General features: G+C 42.4%; 1 protein-coding gene across 1 annotated transcript in view; it reads left to right on the forward strand.

The window, feature by feature from the left end:
• The window catches only part of CAPN7 (calpain 7), a 98,109-nt gene that overhangs the window by 59,847 nt on the left and 13,028 nt on the right, over nt 1–25,234 (forward strand). Inside the window, exons 12-16 of the mRNA XM_068236242.1 lie at nt 2,619–2,739; nt 4,552–4,696; nt 13,535–13,634; nt 16,805–16,940; nt 22,443–22,518. Of these exons, the coding sequence (XP_068092343.1) occupies nt 2,619–2,739; nt 4,552–4,696; nt 13,535–13,634; nt 16,805–16,940; nt 22,443–22,518 (578 nt within the window). The remainder of the gene's footprint in view (nt 1–2,618; nt 2,740–4,551; nt 4,697–13,534; nt 13,635–16,804; nt 16,941–22,442; nt 22,519–25,234) is intronic.

Below are 25,234 nucleotides of genomic sequence, written 5' to 3' on the forward strand. Positions count from 1 at the left end.
AACAGTACACAAGGTTCGGCTATAGCTTCGCCATGTGCTTGTATAGCACTTGAGCCCTACACAGTCACCATAATGATTAATGCTTCATCCTTAATGGACCACTATCGCTATCATGGGGTATTCTCAGGGTTTTCTTTATTTTTAACAGCATTTCTTGAACAACAGTTGCAAAGTCTAAGGCCCCATTTACACTTAGGACCCATTTCAACTACTAAGTGATGCGAATGCAGCTACCTAGCCGCATCGCATCACTTCCACCGCCGGAGCGGAAGTGAATTGAAGAGATGGGACGTGGCTGCGGGCGGATGCGGCCGTGCGAGAATCTGCAGCATGCTGCAGATTCTCGGATCGCTCCGCACACCATGCACGCAGTGGAAACTCTTCCATTGCTGCGCATGTGTTTCAGGACACCTGCGGTGCGATGCGGCTATGTAGCTATGTAGTATGGTTATTTTGACTTTTTATTTTCAGTTCAGGTTTTCTTTAAAAGAAACCCGAGGTGAGAGTGATATGGAGGCTGCCGTATTTATTTTCTTTTAAACAATACCAGTTGCCTGGCAGTCCTCCTGATTCGGTGCTGTAATACTTTTAGCTATAGACCCTGAATAAGCTTGCAGATCAGGTACTCTGACTCACCTGACTCAGGTTTTACTGGATTAGCCTTATGCTTGTCCCAGACACTATGCCAGTAGATCAACAGGAATGTCAGGTAACTGCCATGGTTTACATAAAAAGAGAATAGTGCAAGCAAAGTGAAATCTGACCAAAACTTGAACTTGAAGGATTAAAACTGGTACAAAAAATCTTCACTTTATTATATCAAATACAAAATGTAATTGGATGTCAGACAGCTAATAAAAACCCTCCCACCCACAAATATAAAACTCAAAAGTCCATGGAGCGAGGACCCTTTCTAAGTAGGATGCTACTACCAGAATGTAGACTGACTGGAAAGCCGGCCTTAAAAGGAAAATCGTCACAATCCACTATGCCACGGAAAAACAACACTTGCACGCAGCTTGATTGTGCCACAGAAGTCTCACTCGTAGACAGTTCCTAATTATAATAGGCATAAAAAAAGTCCCATTCGCAGACTCCTATAAAGGTAGCAAGCATGTATGCAGCAAGCAAAAGCGGAGGAGAGGAGCTTAGCATGTTAGGAGGCAGAAAGTGAATGGTTACTGCGGCTGCAGTTTTCCAGAAGCAGGCAAAAAGATGTCCCCATGGACGGACAATTATCTACCTCGTTGACTTTACAGTCCAGGTTGTTAGAAATGCACTACCTCACTGTTCCGTAAACTGTCCATGTCCTTCTCACAGGCAAAGTTGTAACTCCGTGGATGGAAGCTGATGGATAGTTTCCAGCATGGCTGATTACAGAGCATTAGACCAGCCAGTGAATCTTAAATCCTTCAGCGTGGACACTTCCGTGCGCTGGCATTCACACACAGTCACGTGGGTATGACATCGGGTCCTCAAGCTTCGCCCACCGACCGGTTGTGCGCATGCGCTCTTCCTCTGGGTGTGGCCAACCCATAGCAGACTAATGTATTTATACTTAAGTCCTTGTAGTTCCACCCCGGGGCGGGTTGCAGCTTACAGAGGGCAGCAAGCAAAGCAGAGCGCAGATGACAACAATAGGAGGGATTTAAAGAAACATCGTCATAACAGTTAAAATCAAAATGACACAACATCTTTGCTATGATCAAAAAAAGCACATTTTATGGAGTCCGACCACAGAGCGCAAAAGCAGAGGAGGGGAAATAGCAGAGAAACCCTTTCTTGTCTTAAATCGAGTCAATTCCCAATTCGAGACATCCCTACATATTGTATATGAGACATCAAAAGGGGGGAGGGGGGAGAATTTAAGGACCTTTGCACGGCCTATTTCTAAATCAGAAAAAGAGGAGGGGGGGGGGGAACTGGCATGGTTTACAAGGAAATATATATGGCAGTCTCCATATCCTCTCACCTCAGTTTCTCTCTAAAGAGACTCTGTAACAAAATTTTGTGCCTTATTTCTTCTGTCCTATAAGTTCTTATACCTGTTCTAATGTGGTCTGTCTTACTGCAGCCTTTCCTACTTGCACTGTCTCTGTAATAAATCTTATCTCCTTTCCTCTGTGGTGTCTGTCGGGCTAAGGCTGGAATGTGTGGAATGTGCAGCACTGCTTGTCATTGGCAGAAGCTTTACACACACCCTCCAAGCTCTGCATGAGTCACACCAGATAGCTGTTCCCAGCCTATGATACTGTGGTTATAAGCCATGTCATTTGTTTGTAAACACTGCCTAAAACTGTTAATTACAAACCAGGATTGCAGCAGGGAGTGGCAGAAACAGCACAGAGGGGCACAGGAGAAAATAAGGAATAGAATGGTATGTTTTTTTATTTTAAGAATATTAGAGTACAGATTCTCTTTAATGAGCCTACATAAGTGGTATTGCTGGTGGCATATTGTGTTTTTCAGGTCATATTTCTCCATGCCGGAGCAGTTACCCCAGTGTTTTCTGTGTTTTTCTGTATTTTTTTTGTATTTCTTTTAGTTACTCCATTTATAAACAAAATTATTGTATTGTGAAGTGTTTTATATGTTGTTTCATCTGAATTGTTTTCCAGATTTCACAAAGGAGACGTACTTATTACTACAGCCACAGGAGTTATGTCTGAAGAGGAGGGAGAGAAATGGGGCTTGGTACCGACACATGCATATGCTGTCTTGGACATAAGGGAATACAAGGTTAGATGGAGCATATACAGTTTGCATGTTGCATCCTCTGTTGGTCAGAAGAGAAGCTGCTATAAATAAGATGCCTGCAAACATTAGACTGACACCAATCTGTTCGTTCACTGACTAAAGGTGGCCATACACTTAATGATTTGCAGCAGATTCAACCATCAGATAGATTCCTGTCAGGAATAGTCCAGAAGAGATATAATAAAAGCATGTATTAATATTTTAGTTGTGTCTTGGGTGAGAAAAGGTCGGATGCGAGATGTTTTTGAGTTGGAGATGACATAAGCTTGTTAGGGAATGAATGTGAGTAAAGGAGAAAGAGGAGTCAATTATTACCCCTGAGCACCGTGCTTTGGGAACTGAGTTATAGGGGTTTTTGTTAACATTTATTGTGATATCAGGCAGAGAAGTAGACTGAGATGGTGGAAAAATGATTCCGGTGGAGACGGTGGAAAATTGATTCTGTTTTACTCATATTACGTTGTAAGAAGCGAGAGGTCATGAAAGAGAATATAGCAGACAACCAGTCGGGAACACGGGTGAGGAGGTAGTTAAGGTCTGGGTCCGAGAGGTACAGTTGTGTATCGTCCACATACAAGTGGTATTGAAACCCAAAACGATTGAGTTACCAAGACCGTGCATGTAGATGGAAAAGAGAAGGGGACCAAGGACAGTGCCTTGAGGTACCCCCACAGATAAAGGATGGGGAGATGAGATCTGATCCGAGTAAGAGACTGTGAAAGACCTTCCAGAGAGATAGGAAGATATCCCGGAGAGAGCGAGGCCCTTTATACCTAAAGATGAAAGTATCTGTAGGAGTAAGTTGTGGTCAACACTATCAAATGCTGATGACAGATTGAGAAGGATGAGTAGGGAATAATGGCCTTTGGATTTAGCAATAAGAAGACCATTGGGCACTACTAAGAGTTGTTTCTGTGGAGTGGATAGGGCGAAAAACAAAAATTATTCCAAGAGGCCGGCGCTCACGGTGTACATGAAATTACAATATGTTTGTAGTGATTAATCAATTTAAGGAATATTAAAACAGCCAATATAGAGTCCCTTGAACAAGTCCATAAACTAGCAATCCAAAAGTCCCTTAAGCTTCCATACAGGGCTTCAATAAGATAACCTCCTCAAGTTATACAAGACAGAGATGGCCACCACCAGCACCCTTTGTGTGCCACTCACCGAGTCCTCTGACCAGATTGGCCAAAATAAGCCTTGGGACAGTTCCCGGGTCGTCCCCCACCTCACAGATCAAATCACCAAAGTCTCCTCTCAGGGATGTTTCTTCTCTGATATGTCACCTCAGAGGAAAATACTCCACATAGCATAATACTGTCTTAAAATTAGTTTATTAAAACATCAGTTCCACTCACATGATCCAATAGGTTAAAATCGCTCAGAGTTTGTTCAACGGGCTCTCCCCCGAGAAGGTGGCCTAGGCTGGCAGGCTTTCGACCCGTTGGGCTCACTCCTGAACACCGCCGCGCGCTCGGTGTGTTGGGATTCCCTTCCTAGGTCCGTCTCGCCGCCACGCCACTCCGTAGTGTGCTCGTCCGCTTCCGCATCAGGCTCCGCCCTATCGATTTCGTCACTCAGTGACTCATCAGGGGCAGAGCGAAAAACAGACTGGAACTGATCAAGCAGGGAGTTAGCAGATAAATAATGGCTTAGATCAGCATCTATATGGCGTTAGATGACAAAAAGTAAGCCTAATTAGGGCCTCTATAAATCCATGGTTTCTTGTTAGAATGCTTAGACATCTGCATCACTAAATGACATTGTAAGTATTATCCGCTTCCTCTGCAGACAAGAAGATTTCTTCAGCTGAAGAACCCTTGGAGTCACTTGAGGTGGAAAGGTCGTTTCTGTGAGAAAGATGAGAAGAGCTGGACTCCTGAACTGCAGAAATACTTGAATTTTGATCCACGAACAGCTCAGAAAATTGACAATGGTAAATTGTGTCACATTTTTAAATTATCCTATGAATTTGCTCACAGGTTGTATTGCAGTGTCATGTTGTAGAGTGTAAATGAGAAGATTGGATGTTGTTGGATGAACTAAATTTATCTTTAATTTAACTTAAAGTAAACCTGAGACAAAGGAAAAAGTTGTTTTACTTACCTGGGGCATATTCTAGAACCCCGTCTAGAACTAGTTTTAAAGAGACTCTGTAATTTTTTTTAAAAAACTCTGGGGGATACTTACCTCGGTAGGGGGACACCTCAGGGACTCAATGAGACTTCCCCTCCCCTCCCCTGTAAGTTCAGGGAATCCAGCGTTGGCTCCCCCAATCCCCCCCTTCCCCCCCCCCCCCCCCCCCCAAGCTTGACAAGGGATGATATATTTACCTAGCTGGCATCCAGTGCAGGCGCAGCAGCGGCTCTTCGTTCGGGCTAGGCAGAAATAGCCGAACACGATCGTATCTGCTCTGCAGTGCAGGCGCAAAGGGATTCGCGGCTGCGCAGTAGAACAGATCGATCGGGTTCAGCTATTTCTGCCTTAACCCTAATGAAGAGCAGCTAGTGTGCCTGCGCGGGATAGTGGTAGGCAAATGATTTTCCTTGCTGCACTTCGGGGGACCCTGGCACTTGAACGGAGGAAAAGAGGAGGATGGGGAAGCCTTGTTAGGATCCTAAGGCTTCCCCCTCCCGAGGTAAGTATCCCCCAGAGGTTTTTTTTTCCATTAGAGGTTTTCTTTAAGTACAGAATGCCCAGGTACTTTCCTTTTCCTGCATAAGTACTTGGCTGCACAGATCAGGAAGAACTGTTGCTTGTTTTCCCCATCTGCACAAACCAAGTCACTGGCTGCAAGCTTGGATCCTCCCAGTGTTGACAAAGTCTGTTACAATAGTGTGGAGTAACTGAGTATTTTTATTTAAGCATACAAGTAAAAGGATATCTAAGTAATTTATTATGTGATTAGCCTATAAATGAGTTGCCTAGCAATATTTATAAAATACATTACTAGTAATTTTTTTTTTATTTTTTTTTTACTGTCCTGCTTTTTATATTTATTTGTACGACGGCATCCCATAAACATACTGACAGTGTTGAAACCCTAAGCTAGCTAACGGGTAGATATATTTTAGGTAACCCTCCAGGACAGGTGAACTACGAGATTTGACCCCTCCCAGGAAACAGGAAACATCCACTTGATCTCTCTATAAATTTAGACCCACCGCAGGTGTCCGGCAGTATGTATACAAGAAACCCTGAACATGGTCTACAAACCAGACTAACTTATTATATATTGTCATTTATCCTATATACACATAACGTATACAGTATTATACATTTTCTTAATATGGGTGGGTTCCCAACCTGTCCTGGAGGGTTACCTAAAATATATCTACCCGTTAGCTAGCTTAGGGTTTTTCCAGTAACCCTCCAGGACAGGTGAACTACGAGATGATGAGCGAGAAATAAACATCACCAACCTTAGGGCGGGCTGACCGCTTGCAGGACTTTCCTTCCAAATTCCTGATCTTTTGCAGTCATCCGATCCAATTTGTAGTGGCGCATGAAGGTATTTATATTCTTCCATGTTGCCGCTTTGCATATCTCCACTGCAGACACTCCTGCTGTGAAAGCCCAAGTCGTAGCCATTGCCCTAGCCGAATGAGCTTTGACCTCCCCCTGTATTTCTAAATTCATACATTTGTAGGCCTCTACTATACATAGATTAATCCATCTAGCAATAGTCCTTTTTGAAGCTTTCTGGCCTATCATCTTGCCTGCAAAATTAACAAACAAACTGTCTGACTTTCTGATATCTTTTACCTTGTTCAGATATTCAATCAGATTCTTTCTAACATCTAACGTGCTCCATCTTTGCTCTTTTTCATTTGAATAATTCATAAAAAATGAAGGTAATATGATTTCTTGCAACCTGTGAAATCTATCCCCTACTTTCGGTAAAAATTCTTCACTTGTTCTGAGTACTACTCTATCCTCATATATTATACAGAACGGTTCTTTGCATGACAATGCTTCAAGTTCACTTATACGTCTTGCCGACGTTATAGCTACCAAAAACACTGTTTTTAACGTTAGTAGTCTTAAGTCTAAGTCTTCTGATGGTACAAAAGGTACTCTGGATAAAGTTTTCAAAACCGTCGAAAGATCCCATTTAGGAAAGGTCTTCACTCGAACTGGCCTTTTCCGTTCCACCGATTTTAAAAATCTCAAAATCAAAGGATGCTTCGCCAACTGTTTATCTAAAAAGACCGACAAGGCCGACACCTGGACCCTAATTGTGCTTAGGGCTAGGCCATTATCCACACCATTTTGTAAAAATTCCAATTTTGTTCCAATTTCAGAAGACTTAAACCTAGACTGTATTAACCACTGGTTATAAGTCTTCCAGTATTTTCCATAAATTTTACGTGTATTTAATTTTCGACTGTCCAGAAGGGTTCCTATCACCCTATCTGACAGCCCTTTCCCCCTTAGGATTGACTTTTCACTAGCCAAGCCGAGAGATTCCAGGCTAATCCCTGTGGAACATTCACCCCGTGGACTGTGATTAGATTGTCCACTTTCGGTAATTGTATTGGTCCCGCTATTCTCATTCTCAATAACAGTGGAAACCTGATCTCTTTTCCCAATTTGGTACTACTAATATGACGGTAACTGTGGACTTCATTATTTTCCTGAGAACTAGAGGCAATATGTTCAGAGGTGGAAACGCGTACGCAAGTTTGAATTCCCACTCTTGCGCCAGAGCATCCACTGCTGATGGATGATCCAACGCATTCAGTGAAAAGAACATCTCCGCATTGGCTCGGTTTGCAAATAGATCTATTTCTGGAATCCCCCAAATTTGGGTCAGTCCCCTGAATACTTCCGTATTCAAGGTCCATTCCATATTTGACGTCTGCATCCGGCTGAGAAAGTCTGCCAGATTGTTCAGTGAGCCTTTTAAGTGGACTGCTGTGAAGGATTTTAAGTTGTTCTCTGCTATTTCCAGAATTTCTAGGGAGAGATTCAGTAGTTTGAATGATTTTTGTCCCCCCTTGTCGGTTTATGTAAGCTACCACCGTAGCATTGTCCGTTCTCAATTGCACATGCTGGTCGTTTAACAAGTGCATTGATGCAATCATCGCAAGCTTTACTGCCAGCATTTCCCTGTAATTTGAAGATTGATTTTTGATATGCTGATTCCAGAGACCCTGCACCTTGAATTCCTCTACGTGTGCCCCCCAGCCTAACATGCTTGCGTCTGTTGTTAGAATCACCTCTATTGGGAATTGCCACAATCTTCCTTGTATTAGCGTCTGTTTGTTTAACCACCATTGTAGAGACACCTTTACTTCCTCCGTTATCTGTACAATGCGATCCAATGTCTGCACTGTTCTGCCCCAACTTTTTAGCATCCACAATTGTAGAATCCTCGTGTGCACCATTGCCCACTGAACTGCTGGTGTCGAGGACGTCAATAGACCCAAGAGTCTCATTGCATTTCTGACTGATATCAGTGTCAGTGACCTGAACTGATTTATCTCCTGCACGATTTTTTCTATCTTTTGTTCTATCGTGTCTATCATGAATCCTAGGAATTGAATTGTTTGAGTTGGAATCATGTGAGATTTTTCTACACTGATTATCCAACCTGCCTTTTTCAGCTCCGTAGTTACTATGTCTCTGTGACGTAACAACTGTTGTACTGAATCCGCTTGTACCAGTAAATCGTCCAAATAAGGAATCAGAATGATTCCTTTCTTGTGAAGTTCCGCCACGATTTCCGCGATAACTGTTGTAAAGATTCTCGGCGCCGACTTTATCCCAAACGGGAGGCAGCGGAACTGGTAGTGCTGCATTCCATTTGTATCGTTTACCGCGAATCTCAGAAACGCCTGTGATTTGATTTCGATTGGTACATGCCAATAAGCATCTTTCAGATCTATGCTTATCATGTATCCCCCTGGAATCAGCAGATTCCGAACCGAGTAAATTGATTCCATCCTGAATTTTGCATGTTTTATGAACGGATTTAATGGTTTTAGATTCAGTATTAGTCGAAACTTTCCTGTCGGTTTTTTGACTAAAAATATCTTTGAGTAGAACCCCTTCTTTTCTTGTTCTACGGGCACAATCGTTATTACTTTTCTTTCCATCATGTCCTGCAGAATGCTCCGCAAATCTTGCGTATTTTCTGCAATCTTTAAAGGATTCGTTGTCACATAACGTGTAGGAGGTTTCTCCTGAAACACTATGTGATAACCGTTTTCTATGAGGTCTATTATGAATGGGCTCTTTGAAATTAATTTCCAGTGTGGAAGAAATTGCCCCAGCCTTCCTCCCACCTGGTTTTCGTCGTCACTTTTGCTTAAATTGCACGTCGGGGTTTTTGAACAAAGCATTAGGTCTGCTCTGTTCTCTATTAAAGGACCATTGCTTCCGCTTACTCTGCTGGTTCGGTTTAACGTTCTGTTTGTCCTTACGAAAAAACTTTTTCGTTTGTTGAAAAACCTTTTTCTTTGGAAAGGACTTCTTTTTATCCGACGTACGCTCCAGAATTTGATCTAATTCCGGCCCAAATAATAGATCACCCGAAAACGGTATAGTACAGACCTTGCTTTTGGATAAAGGACTTCCTTCCCAAGTTTTTATCCACAAATTTCTTCTAGCTACATTGGCCAGTGCCGCTGCTCTTGCAGTCAGTCTAATGGATTCTGAGGCGGCATCTATTATAAAATGAACGGCTTTAAACATTACCGTAAATGAATTATCAATTCCTTGCTGGACCCAATTTTAATGTGTCTTTCAACCTGCCGCATCCACAAGTTAAGTGCGCGAGCAACCACCGTAGTGGCTGCAGCAGGCCGAAAATTCGCACCAATTGCTGTCCACGTCTTCTTTAAGGCAAACTCAGTTTTTTTGTCAGCTGGATCTTTTAGGTTACCTATATCCTCAAATGCTAATTCATTGTCACGATTAACATGGGCAAATGCTGCATCTAACTTAGGACATTTGTCCCAATGTTTACTATCATCCTCTGAAAATGGAAACCTGCGTTTGAATCCCCTAGATAAGAAAACCTTCCTGTCTGGATTCTTCCATTGGTTATTAATCATGTTTTTAGTGGAGGTATGTACTGGAAACACTAATGGCGGATCCCCCTCCATCCCTGCATACAATTCGTCATGCACCGACGTTGTCTGCGGTGTGTCAGAGTTTAAGTCTAACGCCTCATATATTGCTTTCAACAACTCTTCAGTCTCTGCAGATGCAAACTTAAATCTTGAGGGCTTATCCTCATTAATTTCTGTATCTACATCATCCCCTTCAGATACCGACAAATCATCTAAATCCACATCCTCAGGTTCTGAATCAGATAACACCTGTCTATTCGTTTTAGCAGTAGATTTTTTATGCACATTTCCTGGCTCATCTGAATTTCTTTCTCTTTCTGATGCAGGAATATCATTATGCCCTGTCGACTCAGTAATCACTGCTGTACTCGATTGTGTATTGCCAGGTACATCCTGATTAACATTAACCACTGGAGCCGGAATCATAGATACCGCCATTGCTTCTCTAAAGGCTTTAATAGATTCCGCCATTTCACTCCTCATAGTACTCAATAAATACTTATACGATGTGGCAGATTCTTGATTCAATACAGTGATTATACATGCTTGACATAAAGTTTTAGTCCATGTATGCGACAATTTGACATTACAGGTAGGGCAACGCTTAGACCTGGGCCTGTCAGCAGCATTACTCTGAAAATCAAACACAGGAAAACAACACCCAGTCACAATCAAAAACAATGCTTGATAATCCCTACATTGCCCCCACAGCTAAGGCTAGCTGTAACAGTTCCACCAAACCAGCAAGTATCTCACCACTCCTGCGTCTGCTTTGGTTTGGTCTGCCTCAGGCTTATCGACCTTCGTGTCCTTTTTGGCCTCCTGCCTCGGATCACAGGTCTCCTGAGCGGTGTCCATCTCTCACTTCTCTCGTCTAGTGAGAGTGAGACGCCGAGACGCTGCAGCTCTTCACTTTCCGGGCGGTGGAAGTGACGTCACGGCGGCCGGAAGTATCCGTTCCGCCATCTTGGTTGAGGGGAAATTGCACGCACGGCCTCTGCCTCTGCTCCGCCTCTCCCAGCGTCCTGCATCCGCGCCGGTAGCCTCTGCCTCAGAGCGTCATCGCTGCAGCCCTCCCCCTGTCGCCATCCAACATCCACCATGTGCGTATGAGGGAGGTAAGCCGCTGGATCATCCCCGCTATATTAGCTTCTCACAGCAGCTTGCCCCAGGCCCTTAGCCACCCAGGCTCTCCAGGACCCGGACCACTATAGAGAGACCTGTTCCAGGGAACAGGAAACATCCATACTGCCGGACACCTGCGGTGGGTCTAAATTTATAGAGAGATCAAGTGGATGTTTCCTGGGAGGGGTCAAATCTCGTAGTTCACCTGTCCTAGAGGGTTACTGGAAAAATGTGGAATAGTCTATCCCCAAAGGTGACGCTGCCTTGGGAAGCATGGGGTGAAATAACCCATTTGTATCCTCCCCACCCCACAAAGCGTTTGCCTGATAGCCACAACAAGATGGCATGTGGCGGATCATCTGCAGCTGCTTTTACATGTTCTCGGACATTCAGAGGAAGTAGCTGGTCAGACTGGTCCCCCTGTATCCCCTGCCTCCCCTTAGCTCACAATGTATCTGTAGCACCACGGTTCTTCTCCACCGCACACTGGATCTGTCTGATTTCCCAGACTGCCTTCCTCTGGATTGGTGACTCTTTGTCATGTGGTGCGGTGCTGAGCCAGGATAGACCGTACTGTGTCTGCAGCTATCGGAGAGGAAATGAGCCTGACAAAAATATTAATGTATGAGCGTCCTACCCAATTGACTTTCGGCACTACTCATAAGAGGAGCTGAACTGGTGAACCTTGGTATATCTAGCCCCACAAAATCTCCATCACCAGTCCTGCTACACGTGCTTCCAAAAATATCAAATTTTATTGGTGACAGGTTCCACAATTCATTACGGTAAATAACAACAACATATAAAACCATTAACTAAAAACATGGACCAGCATAGTGAGCACTCATGATCAAGTTGTTAAAGGCCCATGATGTGAGTGAGTTACCCCAATCGCCTGGCTGAAGCCTATGCGAAAATGGAGAACATCACAATCACTTACAGGCCTCACAAGATGTACTACCACAGACCAAGAACTGCGCCTTACCCAACCAAATCGGCCAGCAGAAAGCCTATGCTAAAATGGTTGGCCCGCAGATCAAAATTGGCTCTGTGGGACCACAGGACTGGTGATGGAGATTTTGTGGGGCAGGAAATGAGCCTGGATGTGTGATGGGGACTGTTATAGTACATTCAGCACGTTCGCTCCTCTTCTAACCAGCAAATATCAGTTACAGGAGAGAGAGACACTGGCACTCCTAATGTGTGCATGGAGGAGCAGCTCTTCTATGCACACATTAGAGGTGCCAGTGTATCTCGCTCCTGTAACCACTGTTTGCCAGTTTGGAGAGGAAATAAGACTAGCACTTGTTCCTCTTCTAAGACAGCAACCTTCCCTCCCGAGTGTTATATGCTAGTTGCTGCTGCACTGCCAGGAAAACGCGCTGTGAAGTGGGGAGGCTACAAATACAGAATGTTATTCCACCTATGCTTCCCAGAGCGTGTCATCTATAGATTCCAGTCCGGGACCATCAGTATGTTCATGGAATGCCGTCTTACAAATAAATTGGAAAAAAAATTCTAAAAAAAAAATGCAGTCCACCTTATGAAAATTGTTAGTTGATTCATTTCAAGGGTTCTGAAATAACTGAATACTTTGAAGTTGTCCTTTAAGCAATGTGAAATCATATGTGCATTTAATCCTAACACTATATGGGGCCTGGAATGAAGCAACTGCTTATTTCTCAGCAGAGGTGGAGTTCACTTTTAGGCATGAGTTGCTGTGAGTATGGAATCTATGTCTCTGTAATCACATGCACAATTTTTGCAGTCCTCGCTGTGTTCTGCTTGGACTCAGATGAGGGTTGCAAACATTTAAAGCGGACCCAAACCAAACATTTTTTTTAATTGAAAATATTTAGTTGCACCACTCTAACACATACAAAGATAAATAAACACCCCTTCAAACCTATGAGCATTTCAGTGCATGCTTTTCACCCTTCACTTTTCAGAACTAGGGTTATACAGGTGGCAGCCATTAGCAATTCCTCCTTTGCAGGACACCACCTACTCCACCAGTTTGCCGGATTCTGTCCCGGCAATATGAAAGGAAGGGAGGGGTTCCTCCAATAAATGTAAAATATTTTATATTTGTCATCATGCAGCTGAAAAAAGGCTGCTATTTATTATTATAATTTAGAAGATAGATTTTATTTCTGAAATCTTGTTTTTTTAATTTGGGTCCACTTTAAGGTCACTTTCACAATGGGTTTTGCGTTCCCTGTGACGGCAGGAACACACCAAATCAGTACAGCAGTGCAGCACGTAATCCTAAGTGTATGCAGTCAATTACCATACCGAACCCTGTTAAACCGCAATGCTCCCGCCACACTGTGGTTGTTGCATAGGTAGTGCATTGCAGTGTGGCAAGCCGCGTTACAAAGTGGCCATTGCACCACACCACAACGCACCACAGTGAATGTGAAACCTAACGCCCATTAGCAGACAATGTTTAATCATTCAGCCCAGGCTTTGTTGGATTTCTTGTGTTCTTAAATATCCTCTACTATTTGTAGTTCAACCTCAAAATTGTCTCCAGAGTTGGGTGTGTACTCAGCATTTCTTGTTCATAGGTATATTCTGGATTACATGGGAAGACCTCTGTCAGTACTATGATGTTATTTATTTAAGTTGGAACCCAGGTCTCTTCAAAGAATCAACATGCATTCACAGGTATGTCATATTGCGTCATATTGCTGTTTGTTTTTCAGTTTATAATAATAATAAAATAAAAAAAATTAGGCATAGAGTGACCATAAAAAGAATGCAAGACAAATAAGAACTTTACTGAATAATACACTCCTCATTTAATTGTTATACTGTACATACTGAAAATACATTCACACATAAAAATATTATCATACCAAATATATTAAATATTACAGCCCCTATTATATAAAATTGTCTGTCTTTTCTACATTAGTGATATTTTTGAGGTGTAACACACACTTTTTATGCAGACAGCGACCCAGATTCAAGAATAACTTTATCAATAAGCATTATTAGAACCTTCAGGTGCTAATAAGGGTTAAGCAGTGAGGAGCGCACGGTTATTTGAATATTGATTATATAAAATTACCAGAACTCCTAGGAGTGTGTAAGGGGCTAAAAATAACCAAAAAGCCCTCTTACATTTCTGTTTTCCACAGCATTTTAGTACCTTCTTAAAACAGAAGGTATTTGCGATTATTCAGATTGGAATGAGCATATGAAGTATCCCACAATGCATCACTGATGAATAAGCACAACATCAGTGATGTACTGTGGGACAATTTATATGCTCACTCTAATCTGAATAATCACAAATACCTTCTGTTTTCGGAAGGCAATTTTCTGTTTTGCGTATCCAACCAATTTAAAAGGGTAAAAAAAACTTACTGGTAATTTGCTTCCGTTAAAATAATATAGCCATCCAAAACCATTTTGGTGTGCAGATTTAAATTGTATTCATTACTCACACACCCAAACAACCACTTGGTCCAAGATAACAAAACTATGTGAAAGGCTGGGAAGGCAGTGGATTCTGCATGCAGCGGGGGAAACACAACCATGGCGTTGTGACTGAAATCCCATAACCGCTTTCTGGTCAGCACACTGTTAAACAGTAACATTGCCCACTTGAGCCATAGGGAAACATGGACATTGCCTGGCACTCAGCTATAACTGACAGCAACTGATATATAACTGACAGCAATTGATATATTTCAGTTCTGACAAAATGTTGTCAGAACTGGAAAGGATCGTTGTCAGAAGAAAATGGTGAGCTTCTGAAAGGAACTGATGGCAAGGTAACTATGTAATGTTCATTTGAAGTAGTTACCTCATGTGTTTATTTTAAATAATGTTACTCAGTTCAGGTTCCCTTTGAGGAGCCCTGGATACTGTACCAGCAATTTGTCCAGCCTGGCTATGCAGCCCTGAGGTATACTTAACCTTGTGGCCCCCCAAATGTCCAAGTGCTTGTACTGTACTTCCAATGGGAGGACAAACTTGGTCCTTTAGGTCTTTTGCAGCAGTGATTGTACCCGAGCATGCTGAGCAATTTCTAGGACAATTTCTGAAGTAAACTTCTGATATAGTAAACCACTTTCCTTGGTCCCTTGGAGTTTACTATAACGAAATTATACTGTAGTGCACGTATTATCACATTATAGGTGCAGATCATCTGTAATGCTAGGTACAGATACGATACAATTTTCTGGCAGATTTACCTGCCAAATCGATTTTTTTTCAACATGTCCGATCTGAATTATTGATCGATTTTCTGATCGGTTTACATTCACTTTTATGGAAATCGATCGGAAAAACGATCAGAAAATCGATTGAAATTTTTTTATGATTGGGGAAGGCTAATCTAATTGGTATGATAGGATTTTAAAGAGAATCTGTATTGTTAAAATCGCACAAAAGTAAACATACCAGTGTGTTAGGGGACATCTCCTATTACCCTCTGTCACAATTTCGCCGCTCCCCGCCGCATTAAAAGTAGTCAAAAACAGTTTTAAAAAGTTTGTTTATAAACAAACAAAATGGCCACCAAAACAGGAAGTAGATTGATGTACAATATGTCCACACATAGAAAATACATCCATACACAAGCAGGCTGTATACAGCTTTCCTTTTGAATCTCAAAAGATCATTTGTGTGTTTACCTTCTGTCCCCTTCTTCTCTCATGCACTGAACATTACAGGCTTCCTGCAGACAGCTCTGCAAGTGCCTGTGTTTGTAATTCCTCAGTATGTGTCAGCCAGCTACTTTCACAGCCTAACAGAGGAGGATTTTTATCCAGCTCTCTTCTATCACTGATAAGATAGCAGAGAAGCTGCTGGCTTATGTAAATAAAACACACACTGGAGTGTGCATAGAGGAACAGACCAGCACAGAAGAGTTGGCAGCCTTCCAGACACAGGCCGACAAGTCTGACAAGGGAAAGATACATTGATTTATTACAGAGACCGTGATAGTACAAAGTGCTGCAGTGAGCCAGAACAGATTAGAATAGGTTTAGGAACTTGTAGGATGGTAGAAAAAACGTTGTAATTTTTGTTACAGAGTCACTTTAAGAGTTACAATTACATGAGTAGTGTAATTTGTATTGCCTTTGTATAATATATTGTAGGTGAATATTTTATGGCACAGCTTTAGATATACTGTATATCTCTTGGTAGTGCAGTATTCTACAGACTACAAAATATCACTGTTCTGTGCGTGAAGCAAGACTTTTGCAGGTAAAAATCCTCATTTACCAATGCAGCCATGTGAACTCAGGCAGCTGATCTGATGATTTTATTTTATTTTCATCCATTTTTTGATTACTATTCTGACCTTTTATCAGGTGGTATTCTATGCCATAAGGGAATCCTTTAGATTGTAAGCCTTTGAGCAGGGTCCTCCTCCTTTTGTGTCCAACCTGATCATGCACCTCCATTACTGTACACCCCATGCTATGTATCTTGAGTGAACCTAACTTGCCTAATCTCCATGCTCCATCCAGTGACTGACTAAGCACTACCTTGTACTCATACTGTGCTGCATAATCTGGTTTTCTTGTATTCCTGTATTGTCATATTGCTGTTTGTCACCCCTAAATATTGTCTGTAACCTAAATTAATGTCCAGCGCTGTGTAATATGTTGGCGCTTTATAAATACAATAAATAAATAAGGGAAGAAAGGTCATAAGAAGACATTCTTTGTCCTAAGAGACAAAAATATAAGGTTAGAAAATCACTGAGAAAAGATAAATGCCTTACAAATTGCATGCAACTTATTTCAGTTTATTACTGTGTTTTATTGTGTTTCCTCTGCTGATATTGTTGGTATATATTTTGTTGTGTCCTTCAGCACATGGGATGCAAAGCAGGGCCCAGTGAAGGATGCTTACAGCCTTGCAAACAATCCTCAGTACAGGCTTGACGTTCAGTGTCCAAAGGGGGGAGCAGTCGTGTGGATCCTGCTCAGCAGACACATCACTGACAAGGTTTGTGCAGTCATACAATTGCATCTTTTATCCGTGACAGATTAATAATGCGCTACTAGCAGAGCTCTCTTTTGTTTGTAGTACACACTCGCAGACTCAGGCCCAAGTACTAAACTTTTCCTGCTTACTAAACTGTACTTATTGGCCAGCTTGTCTCCATCTCTATGTCATGTGAAAATAGTGACAGGATTAGTGGACACCAGTAGGGATGGTCAATCAAATGCAAATAATTCCGGATTGATAAGATTATTCAAATTTTGTATGGAACATGTATGCAGCTTGAAAGTGAATGAATTCCACCTTGCTGGGATTCAATTGATCCATTTTCATGCTGCTTAAATTTGCATACAAAATTTGAATAATCCTGCATCTTATTGACCATCACTATACGTCAGTCATTATTAACCTAGAAAAGCATTTCCTGTAAGTGAAAAAAAACTTCAGCCCAGGACTTCATGCATGGGAAACATTTGTGCTCGTTACCCATAGCAACCAGTTGTATTCCATGCATAGGGAACATTTGTGCTTGTTGCCCATAGCAACCAGTTGTATTCCATGCATAGGAAACATTTGTGCTTGTTGCCCATAGTAACCTTTTGTATTCCTTGTTTCACTTGCTAATCGGCCTTGTAAAATCAGAGCTGGAAAGAAAAGAGAGAGGCAAATGCTGGGTACATACTTTGCTTTCATGTGGAAGTTTTACAGCCTACAAATAAGAAAGTAGACAAGTACTTATAGTCACCCATTATCCAAGTACAAGCATTCAACTAATCAAGCCTGTTTTGGAAACCGCTATGCTTTACTTTGATAACAGAAGCATTGTATGGAGATTTCACTAATATCACCTAATTGCATCACAGCATAACAATAACATCATTTAATGGGTATGCTTGATGATATTGTGATTGCTTTTGTTTTTGTGTAACATGAGCACTTCTTAGACTTCAGTATTTATGTTTATGCCTGAAGCTGGCCTGAAAGAAAATGTCATATGGTTGAATGTACACACGCTATACAAAAGTTGGTGGGAACATCTGACAAATGACTGGACAACAATGTACTTTTCAATGTATTTAATCTTAACATTCCTAAAAATAACTGTCTGTAATCAGTAATCCCAATGTGTTGCAGTATTGACTCTAGGCATGTGCATATGTAAAACGGCAGCATCAATTAACCTTAACTGTAAAAAAAAAAATTAAAAAAAAAACTTACCTGGGGCATCTACCAGCCCCCTGCAGCCATCCTGTGCCCTCAGTCACTCATGGCTCCTCTGGTCCCCCGCTGTCAGCTAGTTTCATTTTTGCCGACTAGGAGTCGGCCGGCCGCCATGCGTACGTTTTTCCGCATCCCTGCTGGTGCAGGAAGCTATTGCAGACATCGAGTACATTTTTACACGTTATGGATGTAATGCGTAAAATTTTACGCATTACACCCATAACACGTAAAATGTACTTGCTGATGTCTGCAATACCTTCCTGCACCAGCAGGGATGCGTAAAAACGTACGCATTGCGGCCGGCCGACTCCCAGTCGGCAAAAACTAAACTAGCTGATAGCGGGGGACCAGAGGAGCCATGAGTGACTGCGAGGGCACAGGATGGCTGCAGGGGGCTGGTAGATGCCCCAGGTAAGTAAAACTTTTTTTTTTTTTTTTTTTTTTTACAGTTAAGGTTCCCTTTAACTACATCAAGACCGCCCCATGCCAATGGGCGTGGCGGCAGCCCCAGGGCCGCCTAACGCCAATTGGCATCAAGTCCTGGGGCTGGCCACTGCAGGAGAACTGCAGGTTGCTCACGCATCTCCTGCTTGGGGGGCGTAGCTCCGCCCCGCCTTTAGTCTCCGAGCGGCAATCGACTGTAAGGACCTGTACACACTGCTGCGCTTTTCAAATCGCATGCGTTTTTTAATCACAAGGTCTTTTGAAAAATCATGAAAATCGCGAAGACCTGTACGCACTGGTGCAATGCGCTTTTCTATTCCCATAAAGGCTTGTGATTTAAAAATCACATGTGATTTTAAAAACGCAACGCAAGCGCAGCAGTGTGTACAGGCCCTTAGACGGCGAAACCGCCGTCTTTTTACTTGGTACAGCGCTGCGGTCTGCAGCAACGCTGTACTGGGAACTGTGTGACACGGCTGTCCCATCTGTTGCTGTAGAGGTGATCGGTTGTCATAGGCTAAAGCCTATGATAGCCAATCACGCTGATTGGCTGGCAGGGGGATGATCAAATAAAAAAAAATTGTAAAAAGTATTGTTAAAATAAAGAAATAAATATTTATTTAAAAAACAAACACATGGGGGGCAATCAGACCCCACCCAACAGAGAGCTCTATTGGTGCGGAGAAAAGGGGGGGGGGATCACTTGTGTGCTGTGTTGTGCGGCCCTGCAGTTTGACCTTAAAGCTGCAGTGGCCAATTTATCAAAACATGGCCTGGTCTTTAGGGGGGTTTAACACTGCGGTCCTCAAGTGGTTAAATGACGTGAAACCAGCTGACATGTGGCAGTTTAGTTTCTGAGGGTACTAATACACATTGACTTTCCCAATTAGATTCCTGGCAGATTCAGTTATTGTGATCAAATCTGCTGGGAATCCATTCCCTCAAATTGTCAGATGATCGAATTTCATTTTTGACCAAAAGAACAATCAAAACTATTGATCAGACTGGATAGAGAATCTAGGTTTATCGAGGGTGAGGCAAGAGCCTTAGCTGAATGATGGCCCATAGCATTGTATTGCGTAGAACAGTGCAACGCTACAGTTTAACTTCCCTGGTGACAAAGCAGGCAACTTTGGTGCATGGCGCTCAGTGCTGAAACTGCATGCCATCATAGCAGCAATGCTATGATGCTCGCCCTGCGCAAATTTGGGGATCCAGCGATCACCAGACCCCGAATTACACCTCGGAAATGGTATTTAGCGGCAGCAGGGAGAGCCCTGCACCCAACTCACCGGCGGCTGGAACATATGTACCCCCTCAGGGTGGAAAAAAGAAGCCAGGAGCGGTACTGCTGAGCTTGATACGGAGTAGCTGCTCGGACCTCCCCTCTCCCGGGATCCAGAACCCAGCAAGCATTCTCCCGATCCTCGAAGGCTCTGGATCCCTCTGGTGAGATCGCCGTTTGTTGTCATTACAATAGACGACAATCTCATTATAGAGTTACAGTGCCACCCAGAGGACAGAGGGAGAACTGCAGCACTGGATCCCAGGGAGGTGTGTAAGTGCTGGGCTGCCACAGATCTCTTTGTGAATTCCCCCCCCCCCCCCCCCCCCCCAGTTTTAGGTTCTAAAAGCATGCAAAAAAAATTGCACTGCTTGTAGACCCTCAAATTCTTCATTGATCATACCGCCTGGAAGGTTAATAGATTTTCAATAGATTCAAAATCAATTTATTGTGTTTGTTAGGAGTGGATTCCTCTCTGATTCAATTCATCTCGGGGAGAAATCGATCATTTTGCTGCCATGTTGGCTGGCAGTCTAGAATGTCTTAAAGTGGACCGAACTCTTGCAAAACATACACTGAAAAGTATTTATATTACGTATTTGTTGAAGAAACTTACTTCTCTGTGTTCTGTGTTTGTTTAAGCAGATCAGCCTATCTAATTAGTACATATCAGCAGCTGTGAATAGACATTTCAGTGTTTTCTGTAGAAGTGAAACCACATAAAACTTCAGGTGTTTTTATGATTTCTATAAAATTTTATGAAGATTTTTTTTTCCATAAAGGTTATAATGCTGCGGTCAATCTTTTAGGGCAGAGAGGAAGTGCTGAGTTTAGTTCCACTTCAAGTAAATGGAGCACAATTTGTATTTTTAGAAAATATTTCTCACTGTGATGTGTTTCACATGACTGCGATTGCACAGCGTTTGTTTTTTTCCAAATGTTTCTGCCCACTCCTGTTTTCTGATATAGCCAGGCAGGGGTTGCAAACGTTTGCCATCTAATGGCAAATAATTTAAGAAAAAACCCAGCCCGGGTCTGTTGAATCTCTGCAGGATGCCGTATTTTCCACTGTTCTCCAGCTATTACTAAGTCAGTCCGACAGCATTATCATTGGTTTGGTAGGTTACATGGGACCCAGTTCACAGTAGCAATGTTTTTCATACTTTATTTATGATTTCCAGACAAAGGCAATGTCAGTTACATAATGACGGCCGCAGACAAATACATTTCAGTGATAAGCTTAGCACACTTGTCCAGCAAGTAAATATGTAATGGAACAAAGTGATCCAGGCCTGCGCAAGCTTGAGAAATCATTAATAAATCTACTGTGTCACTAATTGCAGCTCGTCTTGTACTTTTGTATCGTGCCAGATCATGGTAATGTATAGTTTTCTAATGAGCCAATTAGATTTATTGCTATAGTAATTGATCATATCTAGGGCACCTCGGTCATGACCCTGCAATGTTTGCTGTGTAAGCTGCAGCCAAGGACAAAGAAATCCCTTCTATTTGTACTATAACCAATTCATCTATTGTCTAAGTTCTCGTGTGATTTCGGCTTCAGAATCCGGAAGCTACTAAACTGGGAACAAGTGTTTGTATTCAGTAAACTGCGTTAGCAGAATTATGTGCGTAAAATCTTACAAACGATGAGTACGGCATAATGCATTGCATATAATGTATGGCATTCTGCTTTACTCATTGTGTAGCAAGATTTAACACATGTAATTCTGCTTATTGGTGTTCAGTGCATACACCCCAAGATGTCAGTGATATGAATAACACCAAGTCTGGTTTTTGCTGACACCCCTTTCCCAGTCTATTCCTAACTGTACAACATGCACTGAACTCAACTCTTTATCCCCTTCCATCTATCTTGTAGGCACTGGCTGGCATGCACCCCCTTGCAGTTCGGTAGTGTCCAAGTCACACATGGAACAAGCATGCAGCCAATGGAATCAGCCTTAAGTAGCATCACCTATTCTGTGGGTGAATGAGTCAAAAAACTTTCTAGATATCAATCACTTACCATATATACTTAAAGTGTACCTGAAATGAGAGACATCTCAGGTACCATACTTACCTGGGGCTTCCTTAAGCTCCCTTGAGGCCGCTCGGTCCCTCACCGTCTCCCCAGGTGGCTCCTGCCCCCCCCCCCCCCCCCCCCCCCAGTACGGCCCGTAAAGCCTTGCCAAGTCGCGCAGCCACTAGACACCAAGGAAATACGCTATGAGAGATGGAGGGGGGACCACTACATCAATTATGCTTTATGGGAGAGGGAGGGGGATCACTAGACACCAGGTAAAATATGGGAGAGGAAGGGGGATTACTAGACACCATGAAAAGCTGTATGGGGAGGAAAGGGAAGCCTGTTCTCTCCACAGAGGTGAAAGGCAACATCTGGTCTCTAGGTTGTAGACGTTTGCGCATTACCATTGTTTCTTGCTTTCTTTAATAAACCTGATAGCCACTTATGGACAGTGTGTTTACTATGAAATTTAAATTTTGATTTAAACTTAAAATAAATAAACTTCTTCCTTTCCCATTTCTTGTAGGATGATTTTGCACAAAATCGAGAATTTATAACTTTGGTTGTTTACAAGAATGATGGCAAAAAAGTTTACTACCCGGGTGAGCTGATATTCTTTCCTGTTTAGTTATCTGTTATTACTGCTGTGTTTTGGTTATGGGATTGGGACAGACTGTGGTGAGTTGTTAATGAAAAATACCTCTGAGCCTTGTAGCATTATACTGAATGCAGTCGCTAGAGATGGAATCATTTGGTGCTAACTGAATTTAGATCAGGGATGGATAAACTATGGCCCGTGGGCCATATCCGGCCCACTGGTAGAAGACCAGACTCCTCTCCTCCCTCCCTGCAGAGTTGTGTAATGTTTAACTCGCCCCATCACACTTTCCAGCGCTGATCTCCATGGCCACAGTGGCGTCATGTGACCTGCCAACAGTATATGCCAGCATGTCACATGATGGTGCTGTGGCCATGGAGATCGCCACTGGAAGGTGTGATTGAGTAAGTTATGAACCTATCAGTACGCACCTCTCACAACTCTGCAGGGAGGGAGGAGAGAAGAGGAATGCGGCCTGGAGTGGAAAAGTTTTTTTCCACACCTGACTTGGACTATGGCAGGGACACTTGACTATGACTGCAGTAGTGATTAGATTGTGAGCTACTTAGAGAAACCGTTAGTGACATGACTGTATACTGTAAAGTTCTGTGAAAATTGCACTATTGCAATTGCAAATTCAACCCCCATGTTATATGATGTAGACTGATGTGTATTTATGTGCGTCTGTTATTTCCATGTTTCTTTTGTACATTTCCAGCTTATATACAAAGATCAGCTGTGAGGTAAAACAGGTTGTGATCTATGTTAAGCACACATTTCACAGTGCCTGCAGTGATGAATTAGCAGACAACGGTGGGAAAACTCTTGCACACGCCCACACTTGCCATCAGTGAGTTTTCTAGCTGTTTGGTATATAATAAAACGCTTGTGAAATGAGGACATGTTTATATACATGGAGCTGCATGCTCCCACGCAGTATCATTATGGTATTAACAAAAACTTAGAATCCTTGGTTACTATTCAATACTTGTATGCTTTAGAAACCTACCGGTAAGTGACAAAGTTAACAATGTGAAAGTATAAAAAAGCAGCAAGACCTACAGCATATTGAAGCAGAAGATTGTTTTTCTATGATTAGTAGCTCGTTCAGTCACTGCTGCTCTCTGGTTAGTCTTGACAAAGACATTAGGACACACTGGCACAGGCTTGAAGAAGAGAAGGGGTGGCTGAAGAATAGCGTTAGGGTTAATGAGGAAGAGGTGGTCACAGCTGTGCATGATTAGCTCTGTGATCAGGTTCAGTGAAGTATGTCTATCAGAATATGTCAGCAGTCTCTACCACATGCTAGAAATGAACCCCAGTCACTTGTATTCTGTCTGCCCCAAGCATCCTAAACGCTTCCGGGCTGCACCCAACATACTGGTGATCATTATTATCTGATAAAGAAAAAATTCCAACTATGCACCCACCCAGTTGCAACACTTTTAAATAGAGGCACACAAGCAATTAATAAACTTTCCAGTATTCAAGCCAGCAAGGCTACACACAGTTTCTGCCTGTTTGGTTGTGAGTCTTGCTGTCTTCCACAGAGTTGGCTATTGAAGTGCTGTTCATTGTTCGATGTGTGCAGTCTGGAGGGAGCTCTGGAAATGATGAGAATTAATGTTATGGGAGCCACATACATACACAGATATTCCATCTCACCTGGGAAATGGGTAGATGGAAAGTGCAGGCATACAGGATGGACTAACCATAGATCTTCACAAACGGGAATGCAAATTCATGTTTATAATGATGCAGTGCTTTAAGGTGACCCCAGAGTTGGAGGGATATGGAGGCTGCCATATTAATTGACATTAAATATACCACTTGCTTTTTTACTTTGGTAATGTCGGAATCACATACTGGAAACAAGCATGCAGCCAGTGTAATTAAAGAGAAACTGTGACCAAGAATTGAACTTCACCCCAATCTGTAGCTGATATCCCCTTTTCCATGAGAAATATTTTCCTTTTCACAAATGGATCATCAGGGTGTTCTGTATGGCTGATATTGTGGTGAAACCCCACCCACAGGAAACTGTGAGGACCATGGTCCTGGCAGTTACCTGTCTGTGAACCTCATTGCATTGTGGGAAATAGCAGTTGTTTCCAAATGCCAAAAAAGCAAGCAGCAGCTACTTCCACTGACATCACCTACCAGCAGTAAAAATGTCACCATGTGATAAATGTCAGACTGTAAATCAGGTAGAGGAAAGCTTTTGCAATGGGCAAACACTGACTAAATCATTTATACATAATTATTGTAAAAAATTAAGCACTTTTTTATTACATTATTTTCACTGGCGTTCCTCTTTAATTTCAGCCAGGGCACCTAATTGTCTTATTCATTATGGATCTTTGGTTTAAAATATTTGAAGCAGAGCACCAGCAGTACAGCCAGGTTATTAGCATGTTTTAAATAAAATAAATGCGGCAGTCCATATACCCCTTAGGATCACTTTATATCACAATACCTGCATTAAAAAAATACTTTTGAATCGTGTGGAAAAGGGCCAGTGCCCACTTTGAGTTTTACTGCTGTATGTGTCCCAATTTGGGAGGCTTTCCCTGACTTCCTGGAATCTTCATGTACCTCTGTGTGATCCCTGATGGTTTTAGAACAGAAATTGAAGGACAGCAGTAAAGAGATGTGAATTCTAGCTTTTCCCCACTCTACAGAAAAGGTTGCATTTATTGCTGTATGTGCCTGAGTTTAGG

Source organism: Hyperolius riggenbachi, chromosome 5, assembly GCF_040937935.1.
Source record: "Hyperolius riggenbachi isolate aHypRig1 chromosome 5, aHypRig1.pri, whole genome shotgun sequence".
In the NCBI taxonomy this organism is placed as follows: domain Eukaryota; kingdom Metazoa; phylum Chordata; class Amphibia; order Anura; family Hyperoliidae; genus Hyperolius; species Hyperolius riggenbachi.